Here is a 23,349-nt window from a genome sequence, read left to right on the forward strand (position 1 = left end):
AGACGCAGAAATTCAGTAAGATCATTATCTTCTGGAACGTGTATGTGGTCATGCTAATTGCTAGAGGTAGACATAGTCCGATTACAGCTCTGTTCTGGGAGCAGGGGGATGTTGAGGCTTTGAGGGAAGAGCATGGGGGAGAAGGGAGACTTTGTCTAGGCTTAGGTGAATGAACTTTTTCGTGTGTGTGTGTTTTAATGTTTATTTTGGGGGAGACGGAAACAGATGGAACGTGAGTGGGGGAGGGGCAGAGAGGGAGTCACAGAATATGAGGCAGGCTCCAGGTTCTGAGCTGTCAGCACAGAGCCTGATGCAGGGCTTGAACTCACGAACAGCGAGATCGTGACCTGAGCTGAGTCATGACCTGAGCCACCCAGGCACCCCATCTTGTTTTTTATTTTAATTCCAGGCACAAGTGGATTTTAATTGCCATTTGAATATATTAAATCTTTTATATAATCTTGTTCTTGCAGATTATAATAACATAGGAAAATTCTTAAACAGAATTCTCGGCATGGAGGTGCACCAGCAGAATGCACTCTTTCAGTATTTTGCAGACACGCTTACAGCTGTTGTTCAGAATGCCAAAAAAAATGGAAGATATGATATGGGAATTTTAGGTAAGTGGAGAAACTTGAAAATGTCATGTGTGTTCCTAATAAAATGTTCTTTTTCCACTTACATGTTGCTTTTTCTTTAAGATCTTGGTTCTGGAGATGAAAAAGTGAGGAAAAGTGATGTTAAGAAGTTTCTGACTCCAGGATATTCAACCTCTGGTCATGTAGAGTTATACACTGTAAGTTTGGAAAATGTGCACATTTAAATGTAATTTCCTTTTTGTGACAGGCGCTCACAGAAATGAATGTAACTTAAGTTCTATTATTTTTTTTTATAGATTAGTGTGGAGAGAGGAATGTCTTGGGAGGAAGCTACCAAGATTTGGGCTGAGCTGACAGGACCAGATGATGGCTTTTACTTGTCATTGCAGGTAAGACTTGTTTCCTTGCAGTGTTAAGTGTTCAGATAGATAATGCATTACCATTGCCAGAATTCTAATTATCTATTTGCTTTGTGCCGGTTTTCCAATGTATTTAGCTTTCCCTGTTTTGATCATTTATCACTGAAACTGGGTTTGTCCTTTTATAGACACTTTCATTTAATGTATTTTGAAGGCTGTTATTAGGTGCAAGTTTTGAATTATTATATATTAGTTAATTGGACTTTTTTTCGTGGTATAATGACCTTTTTTTTGCCAATATAAAAGACTGCTTAGTTCATTAGTCCTATATTAAGTTGTATATCTTTTATTTTTCTATGTTTAGTTTTGAGAGACAGAGACCGCGCAAGCAGGGGAGGGGCAGAGAGAGAGGGAGACACAGAATGTAAAACAGGCTCCAGGCTCTGAGCTGTCATCACAGAGCCTGACGTGGGGCTTGAACTCATGAACCTGAGCTGAAGTTGGATGCTAAACCAACGGAGCCACCCAGGCGCCCTAAGCTTTGTATCTTAAACATTGATTCATTTTTAGTTATTAGTGTAAACAATTCTTTACTATTTGTGGGTAGAGCTAAGGAGGAGGTTGGTGTGTATAAACGTGTACTTGTGTACATGCATGTTCATTTACATGTCAACACACATCCCTCTATCCACAAATGCATTCATTCATGTCTGTATGAAATCATATATGGCCTAATATCTTGAACTTCCTTCTTAAAGATTGGAATTTTTATGTCACCTATTCTCTGGTATTTAACTGTGTTTTCTCCTTCTACAGTAATAATCTTTATTCTCTATTGCACATAGGATGATAAAATAATATCGCTAGTATTCCTAAGTATTCCTGAAAATAATTTGGAAGAAATGCATGAGGGTTTATTTTTGCTTCTCCTTCTCCCCATTCTCCCATTTTAAAACAGTGTTTTTCTGCATTGTCAGCATATGGCACTTACGTAGTATGCTTTTAGTTAATCTTTGCTCTGGGTAACTAACTTACACTTAATGCTCACCTCTCACTAGTTCTGAGGTTACTATCTCTAATCATTTTGTTTGAAGCCTATTCTGTAGTGGAATCCTCAAGAAAGGCTTCTATGGGAGCATTACTCACTGAGTTCTTGAATGCTCAAAGTTTGTGCCTTTGTACTTAAAAACCACTTTACCTGACATGACATCTTTATTTGTTGATTAATTTTTTTTTTTTTTTTTTTGTAAGTATGCTTTATGCCCAGCATAGGGCTCGAACGCCCAAGATCACGAGTGGCGTGCTCTACTGACTGATCAACTAGGCATCCTGACATGATGTCTTTGGTTCACATTTTCTTCCCTTGAATATCTTAATATGCTACCACTTGTCCTTCTGAGGTGAAGAGTTGCTGTCATTGTTCAGTGATGTTGTAATTTTCTTTCCCTTTAAAGAATTTTTTCTCAGCTTTTGTGTTACATGTTTTAATTAAAGTATAGCATGCATACATGCATAAAGAATGTAAATCTTACACAGTTCAGTGAATTCCTCCCCTTTTTAAATCTATTCATTTTGAGAGACAAAGCACAAGTAGGAGAGGGGCATCATGAGAGGAAGAATCCCAAGCAGGATCTGTGCTCCCAGCAGAGTCTGATGTGGGGCTTGAACCCACAAACTGCAAGATCATGACCTGAGCTGAAATTAAGGGTCGGGTGCTTAATTGACTGAGCCACCCAGGTGCCCGGAATTTTCCCTTTTAATTTAAAAAAAAAATTTTTTTTGTTTTCATCTACATGCTCAAAGGATTCCCTTTAGAGTTTGTTAAGTTTGTGAATGTATATCCTGGTATTAGTCATTCTAGGTTACTGTTTTCAGGTATGTGATATGCTGTTTGAATAGGTAGTTTTGAATCTTTTTTTTCCCGAACCTTTTTATTTCAGGAAGTTTTCTAAGTTATGCTTATTTGGAAAGGCTTTAGTATGGTTCCTTGAATGTCTCTTTTATCAAGATTTCTTATCTAACTGTTAGAGGGATGCCTGGGTGGCTCAGTCCAATTTTGGCTCACATCATGATCTTGTGGTTCCTGTGTTCAAGCCCTGCGTTGGTCTCTGCTGATGGCTCAGCGCCTGGAGCCTGTTTCAAATTCTGTCTCTCCCTCTGTCTCTGCCCCTCCCCCACTCCTCTCACTCCGTCTCTCTCAAAAATAAACATTAAGGGAAGTTGATTAGATTTTCGCCTTTTGTTATTTTCTCTTGAGTTTTTCTAAGTTTGTTCCTTCATTTCTTTTAAACAGCTTTATGAAGATAGAACTCCTACACCGTACAATTCACCACTTCAGTGTATATAGTTCAGTAACTTTTGGTACATTGTTAATTTGTAAAGTTGTGGTAAAATATGTAATGAAATCTACCATTTTAACGCTTTTCAAGTGTATAATTCAGTGGCATTAATGATGGTCAGTGTTGCGTAACCATTACCACTGTCCATTTTCAAAACTTTTTTTATCATCCCACACAAACTATAACCATTAAACACTAACTCTCCATTCCCCCTTCCATTAAGCTGCTAATAATCTCTAAGTACCATCTGTCTATGAACCTGCATATCTGCATGCCTCGTGTATCTAAGTGCAGTCATACAATACCTGTCCTTTTATGTCTGGTTCTTTCCCTCAGCATAAAAGCCTGCAGGGTTCATTCATGTTGTAGCATGTGTCCGTACTTCATTCCTTTGTGCGACTGAATGATGTTTCATTGTATGTATACACATTTTATTTTTGATTTGTCAGATTTGTGGAGAGACCAACTATAAATTAAAGACCAAGTTGAAGATGTAACTGCATAAGAGAGACCATATATGGTGATGTCATAAGCTATCTAGAGCAGGTGTCCCTAAACAACTTCTATAAAGGATCAGATAGTAAATATTTTAGGTTTTGTAGACTGTGGATGGTTTCTATTGAGTATTCTTTTTTGTTTTTAGTTTTTCCTTTTTCCCTTCCTTTCTTCCTTCCTTCTTTCCTTAAACTGTTTTAAGCTTAGGAGCCTCAGGCCAGATTTGGTCACAGTCCTGATTTACTGGCCCTTGATCCAAGAGCAAAGCTGTCACCCTGAATCTGGATCCTGGTTAAGTTAGTTTTTTGAAAGTCTTACTGAGATACTTGTAGATTCACATGAGGTTATGAGAACTGATACAAAGAAATTCCTTGGATACCAGTTTTCACCACCGGTAACGTTTTATAAAACTGTAGCAACATAATAACAAAACCAGTATTATATCACAATTACTGACAGAATTCAACAGATTTTATTATTCTCCCATAGATGGGATTTTTATTGATGCTGGTTAGGGCATTGGTTATTGTTTCTTTGTTCCAACGATGGCCAGAACTTACACACTGGTAGGTTTTGAGGAAAGTGCTGATCCTCATCTCCCTTTGAGTGGAAGGGTGTGGTGATAATGGTCCTTTGTTGCTTCCTGCATGGCAGCAGCGGGCGGTTGGAGCCTTAGAAGGGGCGTCCTTCCAGGAAGGTGCAGGTGTCGTCTTTGACACGGTACAAAAATAAGCAGATGTGCTTTACAGTGTTTAATGTGTGTTAACATTAGGAAAACCATGTCAAAATCACTTATTTCCACTGGGAAGTGATGATTTATTTTGTAATTGTAATGAACTAACTTGACACTGTAAAGATGGATTATACTGTTAAGTGCTTTAAACAATGTCTTCCAAGTATATTAATTTTATTGAGTGTTTCACATCAATGGATAAAGCATCATATAATGTAGTTTTTACCTTAACTATTGTTTTATAGACCTCGTAATTATATAAACAATGTTTCAAATCATTTGAACAACAGACAAATGATATTTAATGTCCATGAGAGAAGAAAAATATTAAGTGTTTTTCTTTTATCAGTGTAAGAATGTCAAGTTAGTAGCTCAGAGAGCAATTTGTTTTGTAGAGGGGCTAGGAAAGTATCTTTACTTTGAAACTTTTCTTTTTCCTTCAGTTTTGCTCCAGAGACTATTGCTTAGAAATTGTTCACCATTCTTTAAAGGAGATCTTAATTTTCCAATCTTAATTTTCCTTGTGTTTAATGGCTTTTTTTTACTTCTTCTTAGTATTTCTGCCATAACTCCAACTTTTTTCAAAAACTAAAAATATGTATAAGCTACATCATTTGTCTGATACACCCATTGCTTCCCCTGTTACCGATGTATATATATGTATATATGTATGTATGTATTACATACCATTTGCCCAACATTTTGGTTTTTTGGGTCATAGCTTTACTGTTCACAGGTCATGTGACGTCTCATTCACCCTCTACGAACATAGGGATAGACGGCTATCTATGGACTAGATGAGTGCAGGGAACTGTGATCTTAGAGGTTATGTTTCATTGTAACTTCAAAGAGAGTAGATTTTTCTTACAAAATTTTATTATAAAAAATTTTAAACATAGAGTAGAGGTGGGGCGCCTGGGTGGCTCACTCAGTTGAATGTCTGACTCTTGATTTCAGGTTTAAGTTCATGAGTTGGAGTCCCGCGTTGGGCTCTTGTGCCGATAACCTGGCACCTGCTTGGGATTTTCTTCCCCCCCCCCCCCCGTTCCTTCCCTGCACATGGTCTCCCTGTCTCCCTGTCTCTCTCAGAGTAAATAAAAGAAGAAACGGGGGAACCTGGGTGGCCGAGTTGGTTATGTGTCCAATTTCAGCTCAGGTTACGATCTCACAGTTTGTGGGTTTGAGTCCAGCATCAGGCTCTTTGCTGTCAGCGCAGAGCGCACTTAGGATCCTCTGTGTTGTCTCCCCCCCCACCCCCCGCTTCCCCCATTCATGCTTGCTCTCAAAAATAATAAACACTTAAAAAAGAACAATAGAGGGGCGCCTGGGTGGCTTAGTCGGTTAAGCGTCCGACTTTCGCTTGGGTCATGATCTCGCGGTTTGTGGGTTCGAGCCCCACGTCAGGGTCTGTGCTGACTGCCAGCTCAGAGCCTGGAGCCAATTTCAGAGTCTGTGTCTCCCTCTCTCTCTGACCCTCCCCTGCTCACACTCTCTCTCCTAGAAATAAATTAAAAATATATTAAAAAAAAAAAAAAAAAGAACAATAGAGGTAAAAGGATTTTCCTGTGAATTCCCTACTTGCCCCCTCCCTAAACTCCTACCTCATAGATCTCTGAGGCAAGAACATGGACTAGAAGAAGCAAAATTGTCTCCACTGGACATTTTTGCTTTAAAGCTTATTCTAAACAATCTCCTAAAGAGTATTTTGGCCCTCAATCTATGTTTTGAGCGACCCTCAGAATTCAGATCCAACAGTCTTCATTTTGCTGAGACCTGGTGAGACTCTGGTGGCCAAGCAGCTGCTGTCCTTTTCCACAGTTATGGATTCGGGTGCTGCTGTGGCGTTACAGCCTTTCAGAGGGTTGCATTGCTAATGTGATGGTACAAAACACAAGTGTATCGTAAGGTGTGCAGTACGAACCTTCATACTTTCTCACTTTCTTTTAATAGATAAGGAACAACAAGAAAACTGCCATCTTAGTTAAAGAAGTGAACCCAAAAAAGAAGCTTTTCTTAGTCTATAGACCAAATACTGGAAAACAGCTCAAGTTAGAAATTTATGCTGATCTAAAAAAGAAATATAAGAAGGTAACTTTTCATTTGTACATTATATTGTTTATGAATACTTGTTTTATAATAATATATTGAACCCATGTTTAGGAGCGCTTTGTGTCTGTATATAAAATCATGTTACCAATTTTCCCTATTTGATTATAGGAAAATTGTTTTTAGAAAACATTTTGTCAAATTTTGCTATATTAACATACCAGTCTTAATATTACCAACCATTTAAGAAACTTTAAGATGATTATTTGAAAGAGCTTCTGTTGTCAGAAAAGGAAACTTCCAGCATTAACTAGAAAAAATAGAACCATTAAATACATTTATGTTTTGTAACAATTTGTAGAGAAACGGTGAATGAATACTTTTTTCCTAGCATTACTATGATTTATTCTTAGTATTACCTTGTATTACTATTCTTCCTAGCCAATTTCAACAGTTATCATTAAGCTGGCTATTTGAGACATTTGTTATATAGGAAGAACCTGTTGGCAGGATTTTATGAATGGTATTCCAATGCAGCTGGTAACAAGGGCCAGATTTTCTGTACCGAGAGGATTTTAAGTTGGCTTTAGAGACCATAGGAAGGCAACCAGTGAGTTTAAAACAATCCTGTTTCAATGGAATTTTTGTCTTATTTTACAGGTAGTCTCAGATGATGCCCTGATCCACTGGTTAGATCAGTATAATTCATCTGCAGATACTTGTACTCATGCTTATTGGTTAGTATTTTCATGTTTCTCACCGTATTTTCCAAAATGTAATCAAGACTTAATTGAAGCCCACGTTTGCTTTTTAGTTGTCTGTCTCTCGAAGTCCATGAACAAATGATGTGCTGTTAGGTGTCGTTCCTTCAGTCAGAAATGCTTGTGTGTCTGTGGGCCACGTGCTGTTGAGGTGTCCCCTGCTCCTCACGAATGCTTTACTTCCAGCCAGCTGCTCCCTGGCAGTAGAGACTTGACCGTCCACCTCCTTGTTAAAGCTGACTTTCTCTCCCTCCTTCTCTCCTTTTTTCCCTTAATTTTTTGCTTTCTCTCTTTCTTAAAAAAAAGATGTACTGGCGTCTCAAATCACTTTCATTTTTGAGGCTAGGAAACCTGTAGGAAATTACAGTTGCTGGCCCTGCGGGTGCTTCTGCGGCGCTGCTGGGCCGCCTGGGGCGCGCTCCTTCCAGTCACTGCGGCGGCCCCTTACTTCCTGTGTCCGCTCCGGGCCCGTAGGTGTGGGGGGGATTCAGTACCCTGCACGTCGTAGTTCCCTCACTGTTTCCTTACCCATTAAGTAGTCACTGGGGTATCTGGCTCATTTATGAAAAGGAATATAGGACATAGATGAATTTTTAGGTTTTTTTCTTCTTTTAAGACACATGTAGGAAGATAAATTTGTTGTCATTTTGAGAGCAAATTAGTGCTTTTGGAAATTAGGGAAAACTTTCAAGATCAAATATTCTTAAAGTTAACTTACAGTAGTCCTTTCTAAAACATTTGCTTTGAGTATTAGCAAGAAAAGTGTCCAATACTGTGTATTCTTTTGAGTTACTATTAAAAGATAATTTTGTTGAAGAATTGTATAATTTTATAAACCGTGTCTTTTATTTATTTATTTTTTTTACAGTTTTAAAAAAATTTAATAGTTTCATTCTTTTGGTTTGCTGAGGACTTTCTCACATGATTTTATAATACATTGGTTTTATACTTTAGAAGTAACCGGCAGAATTATTTTATAAACTAGCATCAATATAGTAAACTAACAGATGTTAAAGTGACAAATGTTTACTGGAGGGGTTGTCGGCTGGGAGGGGGGCTAAATGGGCAAGGGCCGTTAAGGAAGACACTTGTTGGGATGAGCACTGGGTGTTCTACATAGGGGATGAATTACTAGAATCTACTCCTGAAATTATTATTGTCCTATATGCTAACTAACCTGGATGTAAATTAAAATTTTTAAAATGACAGATGTTTAAATGGGTATCAAACCCAGTAAATAAACCTTTTTAACCGGAGTCAGGCCCCAGAAATTTTATTTTCTAAAACAAATTTTAGAAATTTAATAAACCAGTAATGACACCTTAAATTGGAAAGCATAATCCACTATGTCAAAAAGAATGTAATCTAAGAAACTGTCAATAAAGGCAAATTGTGCTAGGACACTTTCCATTTGAAACATAGGTAGACTTTGCGAGCTGTTCACGTGTGTGTATGTGTATACTTATACATTCTCCCCCCCCCCATTTTTCCTAGGCGTGGCAACTGCAAAAAAGCAAGCTTGGGATTAGTTTGTGAAATAGGTCTCCGTTGCCGCACATATTATGTATTATGTGGCTCCGTACTGAGTGTCTGGACAAAGGTTGAGGGTGTTCTAGCATCCGTCAGTGGCACAAATGTGAAAATGCAGATTGTTCGGCTAAGAACAGAGGATGGACAACGGATTGTAGGTGAGTCTAATTTGGAGGGGTTTGAGCTATCGGGAAAAATCAGATCCTATCCTTTTCTTACTTTGCTTCTAACACTGTAGAATTAGTATCTGTTCCAGTAATGGGGTAGAGTTTGCTTTATATGTTCCTAAAAGGTTGAATGGAAGTTAAGCCTTTGAATGGGCCTTGTTGATTCTAGCTAAAGTTACGATGTCATTTATTTTAGGCTGCTCTCAGCTGTTCTTGCTCCCCTTCCTCACTGTTGCTGTCTGTGCAAGCTCTCTGGTGTAAAGACTAAGCCCAGCTTCTTGCTCAGGATTCTCTGAAGTCTACTAGTTTCTAGTCATTGAGCAAATTGAGACTGGAACAGAAGTCACTGCACAGAGGAGGGACTGGAGTTTTGCAGAGCGCATGAGCAGACCAGGCTAGCTGTTCCCGCCATTCTCTAAACAGCAGGCCTCGCAAGAATTCATCGTTACTGCACTTTTCCATGTGGCTTCGTGTTTGTTGCATTTACAACTACCTTCCTTTTTATCAAGGGGCTGCGGATTGGCAACCCGTGGGCCAGAGTCAGTCCTTGACCTTTTTTTTTTGACCCTCCAATATTTTTGGTTGTTACAAGTTTGCATTTGAATTAGTTGCCAGCATTTAAAAATCAAAAGGCTGGGTTCTGTTTTCTCAAAAACCGTGTACCTGTGCGTGTGTGTGCGTGCACACGCGCGCGTGCACGCACACACACACACACACACACACACACACACACAACAGTTTATGTGGAACATCTAGCCCCTGTTCCCACATGGGAGGAGTTGAAGTTCCTTCACGGAGGGCGAATACTTCCCACAGTTTGCTGACATCTGTGGTGTGCCCACTTAGAAGGTACCTGCTTCACTAAAAGCAGTTGAATTCACAACCACTCTTCTGGAGTCTTTGCGTACGTTAATACTTGCCAAAGACGGTTGTGTTCGCCTGCATTTGTGGAGCTGCGAAGACAGTAGATAGAAAGACACTAGCAGACCTTCATTCCTCCACCAAGAAGATGGTGTTGCAGTAGATGTGCGTGTGCTTAGATCTCTGCGAGCAGTGCTGCTGAGGAACTGGGTTACTTCTGAAGGGACAGCTCGGTTCTTAAGTATTCGTTTAGTTTTTGGGTGGAGTCTTAATCCTTAACACTTAATATTACGCTTCATTTGGAATGTGCTATGAAGCTGTAAAAAACCGCAGTAAGATTTTTCCTGGTTACGGCCTTGATAAATTCTTGTTTCTAATTGCAGGTCTGATCATTCCTGCAAATTGTGTGTCTCCTCTTGTAAATCTCCTGTCAACTTCAGACCAGTCTCAACAGCTTGCGGTCCAACAGAAACAGCTCTGGCAGCAGCGTCACCCGCAGAGCATCGCCAACTTGAGCAACGCTTAAGAACAGACAGGTTTCAACATGGATGTATCTGAAATGCTGTTGAAGCATATCATTTGCATAAAAATCAGGGACAGTTTCCAAAGAATTATAATTTTTTTCAGTTGTGCTCTCTCTCGTTAATTTTTTTGGGAATAAGGACAAACCTGGAATAGATAGCAAAACTGAAAATCAGCAGTGCCGATGGTGGTACATATGTCTTTCCTTTTGCTTTTCCCATGGTACTTCCCATATGCTTTTACTTTGGGCGAGCAGAGGGGTACGGATGCGTGCGTGTGTGTCTGTTTGTTTGTGAGTTTGTTAAAGGCTACAAACCACAATTGGTTTAAAAATGCTTGGAACTTCCCAAACTGGCTTTACTTTTATGTTATACAGTGCTCAGGGTTAACGCAGTACATCCATGCAATTGCTGTGGGAGTTATCCCCAGATGCATGTGTTTTGAGTCTATAAATATAGAAAATATATATTGGTTTCTTTTTCCAACGTATTAAACAATAGGTTTATTAAAGCATGAAATGAAAGGTTGCATATCATGCATTCGGGTTCTTTTTAGTTTTTGTTCTGACAGTGCATGTCTTTGAAAGCATGCGTAAACAAGATTAAAACAAGTCAAGTAACAGAGAGAAACATTTGTAGATGTACAGCATTGGTTATTGCATTTTTATAGTGTTTATACCTGGGTATTGCTTCTCACCCCGCGGATTCCCCCCCCCCCCACCTCCTTCTCCCTGTCCCAGGTTTCTTGTCAAGGTAATGAGTATATACTTTTTTTTGTGGTAAAACTCTTAAAAGTTAATTTTAATGTATTAATAGTATTCCTAATGTGTGCTGCAAAAATGGCTACAAGCCTCCTTTTCTTAAAATTACATTTTCCTTAACTTAAAGATAGTTTTAGAAGTACAAATTGGCTTCCATCCTGCAAACAATCTTTTTTTACTTCATTATCTTAATTTGTCACTCATAAAAAAGGAAACCGTACTTGAGCTGTAAACTAGACAATGAGGAAACACTTGAGGCTTCTGCTGTATGTTTATTTCTTGTTGTTATTGTTGTTACCCAGTAACTTGAATATTGTTTAATGTGTTGTAAGACATTGTAGAGTTTATCTCAAGCTGTTAAAAATGGTAATGTACAAATGTGAATAGATACTTATCTATAATATGGGTAAGTTTTGTTTCGCCTATAATAGATGTTTATGAAAACAAGTGAGGGGACAATTGGTTTTTTTGTTTCCTTTTGTTTTCCTTTCCCTTTGTTTTGCCTGCACAGGTTGCACTATTGATAAAAATGAGATTGTATAAACCTGGTCAAAAGCTGCAAGATGCCACAGTCTTGTAGATGTCAAATAAAAAGTTGTTATACTAACCAGAAGTGGACTCTTGCTTAGGCCCTCCCCACCTTCAGAGGCAGTGTGTGACGGGGGTTCTGCAGAACCGCTGTGTTACCCAGCATGCCAGGTAGCCTTCTTTTCTGGCTTAAAACCTGCCCCTCAAAACTGAGATGGTGTCGAGGAAGGGGTGCAATGATAGTCATTTTGAATGTTTCTCAAGTTGAATTGTTCTCCTTTGTCACTTTTGAAACTTCTTGCAGAATCAGGCAAGATGTCTGTTCGGTGGTCGAAGGCTAGGGCTTTCATCTTCCTGTGTTTCTTTAAGCCTGAGTTTGCTTATGTCGAGTTTACCGTAAGTTTCCTTTGGATTTATTTATTCTTGATACCTGAAAGAACACGTTGAGAATCATTTCTGTTCTTTGGCATGTTTTGCCAAGTGGATGCAACTTTTATCCTCAGTCTAGGCTTTCTATCTCAGGCAGTGATCCGTGTGAATATCAACCAGTGTTCCTTGTCAGGGCCGCTGGACCCAGCTGGCAGCCAAGGGTGGACCATCCCCCCTGCAGCAGAACTTCCCAGTCAGTTCCTGTGCTTTAATCCGGTAGCCCGCTCGGCATCCATCCATCCTCACGCTGCAGTGAAGTAGAGCTGGGGAAGGGAACCCTAGCAGAACTGCTCCCTCCAGGGAGACGAATGTGGTCAGTTGACCCCCACTATTCCTGATGTGGTGCTGGTTCTTTGAATAGCTGTCTTGATACAAAGGGGCATAAGTGTGTTCTGTTCATTGAGGAACGGCATTGGTTTGCTCTTAAAAATAAGGTCCAGAAGTAAGACCTCTGAAAAGTCTGAAAGGAGACCTCAAAAAGGCAACCAGTGTGTGTTTGGGGGGGCTGTTGAGGTGCCACACGCCTGTGCTCCTCCCATCAGGGCACCTTGAGTCTGCTGCTCACCCCCTCTCTGGAGGTTGAACATAACGACCTTTACACTGTGCCCTCATCTTCATCTAAGTCAGCACGTTCAGGTTGGCCAGCATGGGAAACCCGGCATTCAGGGTCCTCCTCTGTCAAAAAATCAAGTCTTAACAACAGCTAACTTCTATAGAACAGGTCCGTGTGTTTCAGGATCTGAATGCCACGTCTGACCCCAGGGCCTTGCCGAACCCGATGTGAGTCCATTTGGCCCCTGCAATGCCTTTCCTCCCTTTTTAGCAATATGGCTCTGAGCACAAAGATTTGATTGTAAATCATGTTAGTGTTTTCAGAGTTTACAGTGTCGATTGTGCTGAAAACCACTCACTTCCTGAGTCCAGAGCTGCTCAGATGGTATCTTGGGGGGAATTACTATTCCCCTAATTTAGCAACCTCCACACCACAAGGTCTTTATCTGCAGTTTAGTGTGATCATCCAGATAGGTATCAATGATGTGTAAATTCCTAGAAGTATTAACAAAGTATTTCTTTAAACACAACTTGATCAAAAAGTAAATATCCTAAGCAATTTTCCCTTTTTGCTGCTATATTGCAGATACACTCTTTAATACCTTTTCTTTACATCTGTGTATAAGTTAGCAAGAACTTGCATCCAAAGCAACGTAGTAGTGTGTGTTTGTGTACATATATTTATTCCAGTCCAATTAATTAGCACTTGAGAACTTTTTTTGAGCTGCAACAATGACCCTTTTCATTTTAGCGTGCTTCAGCTGTGAAGGTAAAAGTTCTAGATTACCAAGCTCTAGGGGAATATAACATTTAAGACGCTCAGTTTCGTGTCTGTGGCCCATGGGGCATTCATTTGCTAGCCTCCATGTGATGCGATTAGAACTTGTAACAGGCATGACTAGGGCAGCACTTACCAGTTGTGTGACGGGAGCCCTTGCCCCCGCCCCCTCTGCTTCCAGTTTAGCATGAGGGCAAAGAGTGGCGGATTACATATGATTGGTGCATCTCAATTTATGAAAGTCGGAGCAGAGGAAAAGTTTTTTCCCTTTCGGTCCTTTTCTTGATAAGATATTAAGAGGAAGGTCCCTATCTAAATACTTAGTTTAAAAACATACCTGAGTGTTATTTGATAGTTTCTAGGAGTGGTGCTACGTGAGAGTCGCCGTTAGGCTGGTTAGCCGGATGTCTGGTTAGTTCAGGCATCCCAGTGGCAAAGGCAGCCGCTGTGACGATGGGCATTTGTTGCCTCCCCCTCCTGTGCCCAGGATCTCCCAGGCTAACTGCGTAACCCACTCATAGGGCTGGGCGCAGTTTGTTACTGCAACACGGCAAGCAGTCCCCGTCGCGGCGGTAGCTGCGAGTGAAAACCATTTGTGAAAATTCCTCATGGGATGCTGATTTTCCAGTACAAATGCGGTGTCTTTTAAGGGCATGTAAGTGAAGGAAACACATCTAAATAGATACCTGCAAGTCAAGCTAGCTAGTAATTTCTTTCTGAGTACTTGAGGTGAAATCCCAAAACCCACTTTCTGATTTTATGCTGTACTTATATATATGTACATAAATGTGTATATATAGAAATGCTGAGTTCTTTTGAATTCTGAATGTAAATATTTCTTGTAAATTGGGACCCTACCCACTTTTTTTCTCTTTCCCTCCTCCCTTCAATCCTATTTATTCTTTTCTTGACTTCCCATACGGGGCATCTTCTAATTTTTTTTTATATCTATAAAAGTATGAAAAACTTCTTAGTTGAATTTGTTCATGTATTTTAGGATTCAGTTTTGCATCTTGACTATAGAATTCCTATGTCTGTTTTGTGTTAATATTTTTCAACATGCCTGATTGTGTTTTGCATTTTTATTACAGATTTTTACTGTGTGCAATGCATTGTATTGGGGGGAATGTACTTGAGTGCAATTTCTGATACTGTCATTATATGACTAGTTATGCTCATTTATGTTGCTCTTTGGAAGCTGTAGTGAGCCTGATGTTTTCACATAAAAACAAATTTCTTCCCACGACTTCTTTAAGCTCCTCTAACTTCTTCAGTGCGTTTGGGATCAAACATAGCTCTTCAGTTACCTGCCTTGCTCCTGCCCTTGCCATTTTTCAGGCCTGTACCAGATCCTTCGTCTGCGGCTCTCCCGCTGAGAAGCAGCTCTTGCAGGTCTGAACAGTGGTTTGCGGCCCTGCTGCTGCAGAGTTTCTGTGCGTGTTGTTTTCTTTAATTAAACAGGTCAGGCCTGTACCAGTCAGCAGTAATAATCAGGAATTGATTTTGCAGAGAGCACAGGTAATCTGCTTCTGCTCTCGCCTGTTAAGGATGTTAGTAGCAGGTGGGGAGACCGGCCTGGTACATGTGGGTCTCCTTTTGGACAGGTGACATTGAAGAATGTACTGGAAGGAACAGTTGTCCTCCCAGAGAGCAACACGGCTGCTGTGGGGCCTTCCACGGCCTTCAGCTCACGGCTGATTGTACGCTGAGGGTAAAGCGGGCAGTGAACGGGACAGACTGGCCAGCGGGGTCCCCTGAGCTGCCGTCTCCACCAGCTACTGCTACTGGTGAGTTGACCTTGCCTGGATCAGCCACAGACCTAGCTGCTGAGGTGGATTAAGGCATTCTTGACCATTAGTGTTGCCGACAGGGAAGCGTTGCCACCTGGGGTGGCTCTTAACAAGGGTGGTCATCATCCGCTGGGAGGCAAAATTGGTTTCTCTGTAAAGATTTTGCACCGTTAAGGAAATGTTCCCCTGTACCTTTTCGGAGGGCTCGCTGTGAGCATTTCTCGGGCCTTTTCCTCACGTACGCGTTCCATTTACCACTATTGAACTTGGTAGACTTGCTGAAAATTGAGAAGTTGTTTGCATTTAGGTAAGTCTTGGGAACCTAACTTGCCTTGAATTAGGCCCTGTCAGAGATGAGCTTCAGTGCGAATCCTGGCCCAAACCCACCCTGCTCACCTGCTTCCCCTGGTGCCCAAGGGGTGGTTGAGCTGTGGCGCGCAGCAGTGCCGAGCGGCGGGGGACGCAGCCTGGCAGACTCGGTTCTTTTTGCTACTGCCAGGTGAGGCCGCCTCCTGGTCTGAAGGTCAGTCCACAGGGCCCTTAGTGAGGACACCCCGTTCTTCCAGCTCCCCTCGCCACCCCTCTGCCCCCCAAGGGCCTTTCTTGCTATGACAGTATTTGTGGCACTGAAGAGGATAAAGAAGCTTGAGCCGCCTTTCTGACTCCCGCTTTGGGGGGCAGAGAGCTTTTTTTCTACGTAGCACATTGCAGTCTCACCGCCATTGGAAAAAAAAATCATCCTGTTCATGGTTTATACTGAATTTGCAAACTACTGATATTATTTTTCAATAACCACTTGTATCTACCATCAGCCATGAGAGGTGGGAAGAGGTACGCGGCTGTATCTCTGCAATAAAACTTTTGCCAGGTTCTACCTCCACTGAGCAAAGGATACTTTTCTATGTAGGCATAGATCTTCCCCCTTTACTGATCTGACTTGGTGCATCTTGAGACCATGTGTGATGGAATCCAAAGACAATTTGAAAACAGAGGTGGATGTAAACCCTTGGCTGTTTTTATTTGGTTCTCTTTTTTTAAATCTCCCTTTTTATATTGCTACTCTGTCTTGAATGTGTGTTAGTGTGTGAAGGGGACGCACTGTTCTGACGCCACTGCACTGCTTCCTTTAGCCTTCCGTGGTTATCACAGTACCCGGTGTCCACAAAGGGTTGTTCCAGCCATTTTGATCTGTAACTAAAAATTGGGTCTCATGCAATAAAAGTGTGTTGGCTGCATTTAGCGAGGTTTACCCTTGCAAGTAAAAAATGATCAACCATGAAGCATAACAAATTCTGTATTTAGTTTTTTGTTGTCGTGTTTTTTGTTTTGTTTTCTTTTTTTTGTAAGATTCTTAAATAAATTAAACTGGCTAATACACTTTTTCCCTCTTTGTGTGTTCTTTATCTGGGTGCTGAGCACCTGCTGGGCTTGCATCGTGCCACCACGCTCACTGAGAGAGCTCTCCTTTTGGGGGTGTGGACTTTTTAACGTTGACTTTTTTTTTTTTTTAATTTTTAATTTTTTTTTTTATTTCTGAGAGAGCGAGACAGCGTGAGCAGGGGAGAGTCAGAAAGGGAAGCACAGAATCTGAAACCGGCTTCTGGCTCTGAGCTGGCTGTCAGCACAGAGCCCGACGCGGGGCTCGAACCCACGAACCGTGAGATCATGACCTGAGCCGAAGTCAGACGCCCAACTGACTGAGCCACCCAGGCGCCCCAACATTTTCTTTAGAATGAATTCTAGGAGACTTCGCACAGTGTAGATAGGATGGAAGCCAGTACTCTTTTTTTTTTTTAAGTTTGTTTATTTTGAGAGAGAGAGTAGGGGAGGGGCAAAGAGAGAGTCCCAAGCAGGCTCCACACTGTCAGCACAGAGCCTGACAGGGGACTCGATCCCATGAACTATGAGATCATGGCCTGAGCCAAAATCAAAAGTGGGTCACTCAGCTGACAGAGCCACCCAGGCCAGCACTCTGGCAGAGTGAGAAGTGTGCACACCGGCGCGCCTGTGGACAGTGCAGCAGGGCCTGGGCTGAGGTCCTCCAGCCTCCCCCTGGCTCCTGAGGCTCCGCTCGTGAGGGTGTGCCCTGCACGGTGCCACAGAACGGAAGGGCAGCCTCCAGTGTTGGAGGACTTGGGGGCAGGCACAAGGTTCTTGTTTAAAATCATTCCTGGTGTTGAGCAACCACCTGGTCTGTGAGTCCCAAGATTTGAGCTCTGTTCATGAAAAGACGAGTTAATGTAGAAAACTCGCAGGGAGTTTGGAGCGCCTGCTGTGTGCCGGTGGCGGTGGAGTGTTCGCTGTGCTCCTCTCCGCGGTGGTCAGTCCTTCCCTAGTTCTCGGACAAGTTGCTTTGCTCACGAACTATGGAAGGTGTTGAGTGTCTTCATTTGGGGGGATCGGTGCCTGTATTTACTAAGAATTGAATAAGCTGTGTGTGTCTGGCATCGGGTCACATGCTGTCCCCAGCAGTGATTCCGCACGGGTACTCACTCTACTGTCAAGACAGCAGATAAGATTCCTGTGGTCCCGGGGGTGCCTGGGTGGCTTAGTCGGTTAAGCGTCCGACTTTCGCTTAGGTCATGATCTCGCGGTTCGTGGGTTCGAGCCCCGCGTCGGGCTCTGTGCTGACTGCCAGCTCGGAGCCTGGAGCCTGTTTCAGTCTGTGACTCCCTCTCTTTCTGACCCTCCCCTGCTCGCACTGTCTCTCTCTCTCTCTCTCTCCTAGAAATAAACAAAATATTAAAAAAAAAAAAAGATTCCTGTGGTGCCGGCCGTTAGAAAACATCAGGAATGCTTACGTGGCTGAGCAGGGCAGGCCCGGGAGGTGACTGACCAAAGACGCGGGGGCGGGCAGGGCCGGGTTGAGTCATGCCACTCTGAGCTCTGGGGCTCGTTGATAAGACCGTAAGGATGGGCAAGGAGGCCCAGTCCCGCGCTGGCCCTGGGAAGCCAGAGAACAGGGAACGAACGGTCGAGAAAACAGCACAGGAGGGAGATGAGCCTCCTTCCCTGTGAGGCTGGAGCCCCCTCACTCTTCACAGATGAGACCTGCACAGATCTGGGAGCCGGCTTGGGGTAGGCTCGTGTCCAGCTTCAGTGGCCTGGGCCAGGGTCCAGCAGTGCTGTCCTAGAGAAAGGCAGTGTGGGAGGGAGGGTGTCCACGCGTGGATGGACTTTTTTTTTTTTTAATTTTTAATGTTTTATTTATTTCTGAGAGAGAGAGACAGCGTGAGCAGGGGAGGGTCAGAGAGAGAGGGAGACACAGAATCTGAAACAGGCTCCAGGCTCTGAGCTGGCTGTCAGCACAGAGCCCGACGAGGGGCTCGAAATCACGATCTGAGCCGAAGTCGGATGCTTAACCGACTGAGCCACCCAGGTGCCCCTCTTTTTTAATGTTTGGAATACGGCCTACTTGTGAGTCTTTATGGGTTTTGAAATGCTTAAGAGAACCATACTCCATTTGTAGCTTGAAATCCTTAATCAAATTTGTAAATGGCACTAATGTTAATCTGTCAAATACGTGAGATAATGGAGTATTAATGGAACAAGGGAGTGTTATACGTTTTAACAAAAATGTTATTAAGATACTGGTAAGTTGAGGGGGCGCCTGTCTGGCTCAGTCAGTAGAGCATGCGACTCTTGATCTCAGGGTTGTAGGTTTGAGCCCCACACTGGGCGTAGAGGTTACTTAAAAAATAAAAATCTTTTAAAAATACAAAATAAAGTATTTTTAAGTTGAGCTTGAAGACTGAAAGGAAACTTAGGATTAAAAGAAGTTTTTTGAACATTTATTTTTAGAGAGACAGAGTGAGTGGGGGAGAGGTAGAGAGAGAGGGAGACAGAATCCAAAGCAGGCTCCAGGCTCCAAGCTGTCAGCACAGAGCCCTACCTGGGGCTCAAACTCAGGAACCATGAGATCATGACCTGAGCCGCAAACACTTAACTACTGCCCGAGGGGCGTGTGGGTGTGGGTGTGGGTGTGGATGGCTCATTAGGTTAAGGATCTGACTTGATTTTGGCTCAGGTCATGATCTCATGGTTTTATGAGTTCAAGCCCCGGATTGAGCTCTGCTGATGGCTCGGAGCCTACTTGGGATTCTCTCTCTGCCCCTCCCCACTTCTCAAGAGAAACAAAATAAGCTTTCAAAATAAAAGAACCACTGCTCTAGGCAAATTAGTCATAAAGAGGCAAAAGTTGGTGTCTGCGATGGGTGTGTATGTGTGTGCACGAGTCTGTGGTCTACGGAGGACAAGACCCAGGAACAAGGGCCTTGAGATACGGGAAATACGAATGTTAACTGGCGGGGGTGGGGGTGGGGTTGGAGTACGTACAGTACAATTTCCATAAGTATGAATATTTAACAGCTAGTCATTTGAGAGCATGATGTAAAGAAGCCATCTGTGGAGGCCTTTATGGAGAGAAAGGAGACTAAAAGAAATGTGCAAAATGCTTATTTTTAGAGTCCAATTCTCAGCACGTTGGCTTCATCTCCTGAAAGCTGCCCACTCTGGGCATCGAGTGCATTACTGGGTTAGGAGAGGCAAGCGCCTTACGGTTGGTCCCAAATCACCAAACCCTCTCATTTAAGAACCACCCCAGAGTGTCACGCAAAGGTAAGGGCTACGTGAATGCCAAATCAGTCTGGAATACTTAATGTTTTGGGTTGTTGGCTTAACTAATACCACGTGACCGAAGTCAATAGGCAGATGAGAACGTAACGAGGAACGCCGCTTTTGCTCCTATACCACTTGGCCCCCTCCGCCCCCAGTTCCCATCTCACCACTTCAAGGTGGTCTGTCTCGCCCATTTCCTCGGTATCCTTTCTTGGGGAACTCGGGAGGGGAACTTTGTAAGTAACAAAAACACCAAAATACTTACCTTTGGTTGGTTCCAGGCAAGATGAGTTTTCAACAGAGATTGATGTGCGAGCCCTTAATCACTAGAGAAATCCAAACTAGAAAAAATTAGGATGATAGGAAGCTTAACAGCATGAACCCCTTTGTAAAAGGAAGTCGAGTGCTCTGTGAAGGTGCCCACTGGTTAGAGCAGGAAGGCTCCAGAATTCCGCCCATTTTCATCTCTAGCCCAAGATCAAGATAAATTGTACATTTCTCTCAGTTCCTGCGCTAATACTGGGTTTTTGTTTAGCTTTGTGTTCCCACAGTTTCTTTTTGGCCTGTGTTTCTTGTTCAGAGGTAGTGATATGAAAATAAGTTCAATATGCCCCCGAATGTATACAAGCTCTGTTTTTCAGTGTGCTAACCACAGGGAATCAAGCTTGAGAAACAAACTTTCGTGGTCAAAAATGGACTGGCGAACTACAGTCCACGGGCCACGCCAGTGCATCACCTGTTTTTGAATGACCCTGCAAGCTAAGAATAGTCTTTACATTCTTCAATGGTGGAAAAAAATAAAAAGATCGTTTTATGACCTGCGAAAACCACCTGAAGTTCAAATTTCAGTATTTGTAAATAAAGTTTTATTGGCACGCAATCGCGCCATCCCTTTTATGTGTTGTGTAAAGCTGCTTTAGTGCTCCAGTGGCGGACTCGCATAGTTAGAGACCTTATGGCCAAACTCTATGGCAAAGGCTACGAAATTTGTCTTCTGACCCTTTGCAGGAGAAGCTTGCTGGCTCCTTGCGTACAAACAGGAGTAATGACAGAAGCATAACCGAGAGTTAATACACTTGGGAATAGCTCTCTGATCAAAACCTGACTTGATATAAAATTAAGTAGGGTTTTAGTGTCCTGAGGACATACACCACATGGGAGTCACTAACCGTGCTAAGCTAACCGTGGTACTGCCGCCCACAACTTGCCTGGCGGTCGGACCACCTACGTAACGAGTTCCTTAGGTCGGTGGTCTCCAAACATTTTTAGGTCATATATTGAAAAAGCTTTTTTCTTGGGGCGCCTGGGTGGCTCAGTCAGTTAAACGTCCGACCTCAGCTCAGGTCATGACCTCGCACTTTGTGGGTTCGAGCCCCACGTCAGGCTCTGTGCTGACAGTGCAGAGCCTGGAGCCTGCTTCAATTTCTGTGTCTCCCCTTCTCTCTGTCCCTCCCCTGCTCATGCTCTGTCTCTCTCTGTTTCCCAATAATAAATAAATGTTCAAAAAAATGTTTTTTTAAAAAAGTAGAAAGTTTTTTTCTGAGTAGAAAGTTTTTTTCTGAGAATACCTTTAACTACTGTTGATTAGGCTATTTGTAAGTTCTGTGTGTGCTGCTCTAGTAATATGTACCCAGTAAATCCCATGTAAATAGAATTCCTAATATCCCCCAGTCCTAGGAGCGCCCCTTCTTACCACCTGGGGCAGGTGTACCCCGCCTTGAGCAGATTGCCCCCAGAATGTTGTCCGGTGATGGAAATGGCTCCAAAGTGATGATGCAAAGGCCTTTCTGGGCTGATGCTTGAGAGATCATTAGAGAAAATGGCCTGTGCATTGTCTCCCTGCTTTCTTAGGATGTCAGAGCTGCCAGAATTCTTAGAGCTCTGTCCCATCAAACCTCCCAAATTTACAGTTGAGACTAAAGCCCAGGGAGGTTACATAAGCTATCTGAGGGCTAAGAAGTATATGTGGACCCAGAGCTAAAATAATGTCTCCTGATTTGTGCCAAGCTCTTTCTTTTTTTTTTTTTTTAATGTTTTATTTATTTCTAGGAGAGAGAGAGAGAGAGACAGCGTGAGCAGGGGAGGGTCAGAGAGAGGGAGTCACAGACTGAAACAGGCTCCAGGCTCTGAGCTGGCAGTCAGCACAGAGCCCGACGCGGGGCTCGAACCCGCGAACCGCGAGATCATGACCTAAGCGAAAGTTGGACGTTTAACCGACTAAGCCACCCGGGCGCCCCATGTGCCAAGCTCTTTCACCAGGCTTCCCGGTGTCCTTCCTTCATCTGCTCTGCTCCCTGGCAAGCCAACCTGTGAAATACCCATTGAACTAATAGGGAAACATTCTAGAGCATTCTAAAACCACTCATTAAAAGGTTCTTCTTCAAGTGTCATCACAGACATGTTTTTAATGGAGCTGCTAGGTCTCTTTGCTTCTCCTTCTAGGGGTTTTAACTCAGACACAAAAGGAAGAGAAGAAAGGGAGAAAACTCCAGATCCTTTTTGAAGCCTGTTGTAGTGGGTTGAATGGTGGCCTCCTAAAAGAGATGTCCACCCGGAATCATTAAATGTGACCTTTTAGAGCGGCGGGGGCGGATATCGTTACACAGGTAAGTAAGGATCTCAAGATGAGGGGTGCCTGGGTGGCTTAGTCGGTTAAGTGGTTAAGTGGCCAGCTCTTGATTTCGGCCCAGGTCACCACGGTTTGTGGGTTTGAGCACTGCGTCAGGCCCTCAGTGCTGAAGCTCAGAGCTTGCTTGGGATTCTGTCTCTCTTCTGTCCCTCTCCGGCTCACTCTCTTTCAAAATAAACATTAAAAAAATAATTAAAAAAAAAAAAAGAGATCTCAGGATGAGATCATCCTAGATTAGGGTGGCTCGTAAATCCAACGACCAGTGTTCTGTGAGGGGAGAAGACAAGGCGAGAGGAAGACTGTGTGAAGACAGGCTTGGAGTGATGCGGCCACAAGCCAAGGGACACCTGGAGCCGCCAGTGGCTGGGAGAGCAGAGAATCCTCTGCTTGTGTCCTTCCCTAGAGTCTTGGAGGGGACACCTTGATTTCAGGCTTCTGGCCTCCAGAACCATAAGAGAATACACTTCTGTCGTTTGAAGCCAACAAGTTCCAGGTAATTTGCAAGGAGACCCAGACATCTGTTCCAGAAAGTGAGCTGTGAGCAGGAAACAGGTTGGGAACTGCAGACCTTCCTACAGGGGAGAATGGCTCTCATTTCTAGGGCCATATGGAGGCCATTTATGAAACGCTCTATGTCCCTGACTAGAACATGCAAGGATGCAATTCTTCAGGAAGGTGACAGACCAGATTAAAGGCAAGAGTGGGCGTCAATAGAGGGCAGCCAGCCGGGGGCGGGGGTGCTTTTCAGAGGTGGGGAGAGTGGAGCTGGCCTTCGATGGAGGAGCAGAAGTTTGCCCACTGGAGCACAGGGTCAAGGTTAGTGTAATGAAGGCTTAGGTGTGAAGCTGAACAAG

The 23,349-nt window shown here is 43.0% G+C and overlaps 1 protein-coding gene across 4 annotated transcripts in view; it reads left to right on the forward strand.

Moving 5' to 3' along the window:
* Nucleotides 1-11,785, forward strand: part of SBNO1 (strawberry notch homolog 1) — a 57,681-nt gene extending 45,896 nt beyond the window's left edge. For all 4 annotated transcript variants that reach the window (XM_039233165.1, XM_039233084.1, XM_039233318.1 and 1 more), the window contains 7 exons: nt 474-620; nt 702-796; nt 896-988; nt 6,476-6,613; nt 7,232-7,308; nt 8,827-9,020; nt 10,274-11,785. In XM_039233165.1, coding sequence (XP_039089096.1) covers nt 474-620; nt 702-796; nt 896-988; nt 6,476-6,613; nt 7,232-7,308; nt 8,827-9,020; nt 10,274-10,416 — 887 coding nt within the window. In that variant the 3' untranslated portion in view covers nt 10,417-11,785. The remainder of the gene's footprint in view (nt 1-473; nt 621-701; nt 797-895; nt 989-6,475; nt 6,614-7,231; nt 7,309-8,826; nt 9,021-10,273) is intronic.
* Nucleotides 11,786-23,349: the final 11,564 nt, after the last annotated feature.

Source organism: Hyaena hyaena, unplaced genomic scaffold, assembly GCF_003009895.1.
Source record: "Hyaena hyaena isolate Hyena2069 unplaced genomic scaffold, ASM300989v1 scaffold_0, whole genome shotgun sequence".
Taxonomy (NCBI): domain Eukaryota; kingdom Metazoa; phylum Chordata; class Mammalia; order Carnivora; family Hyaenidae; genus Hyaena; species Hyaena hyaena.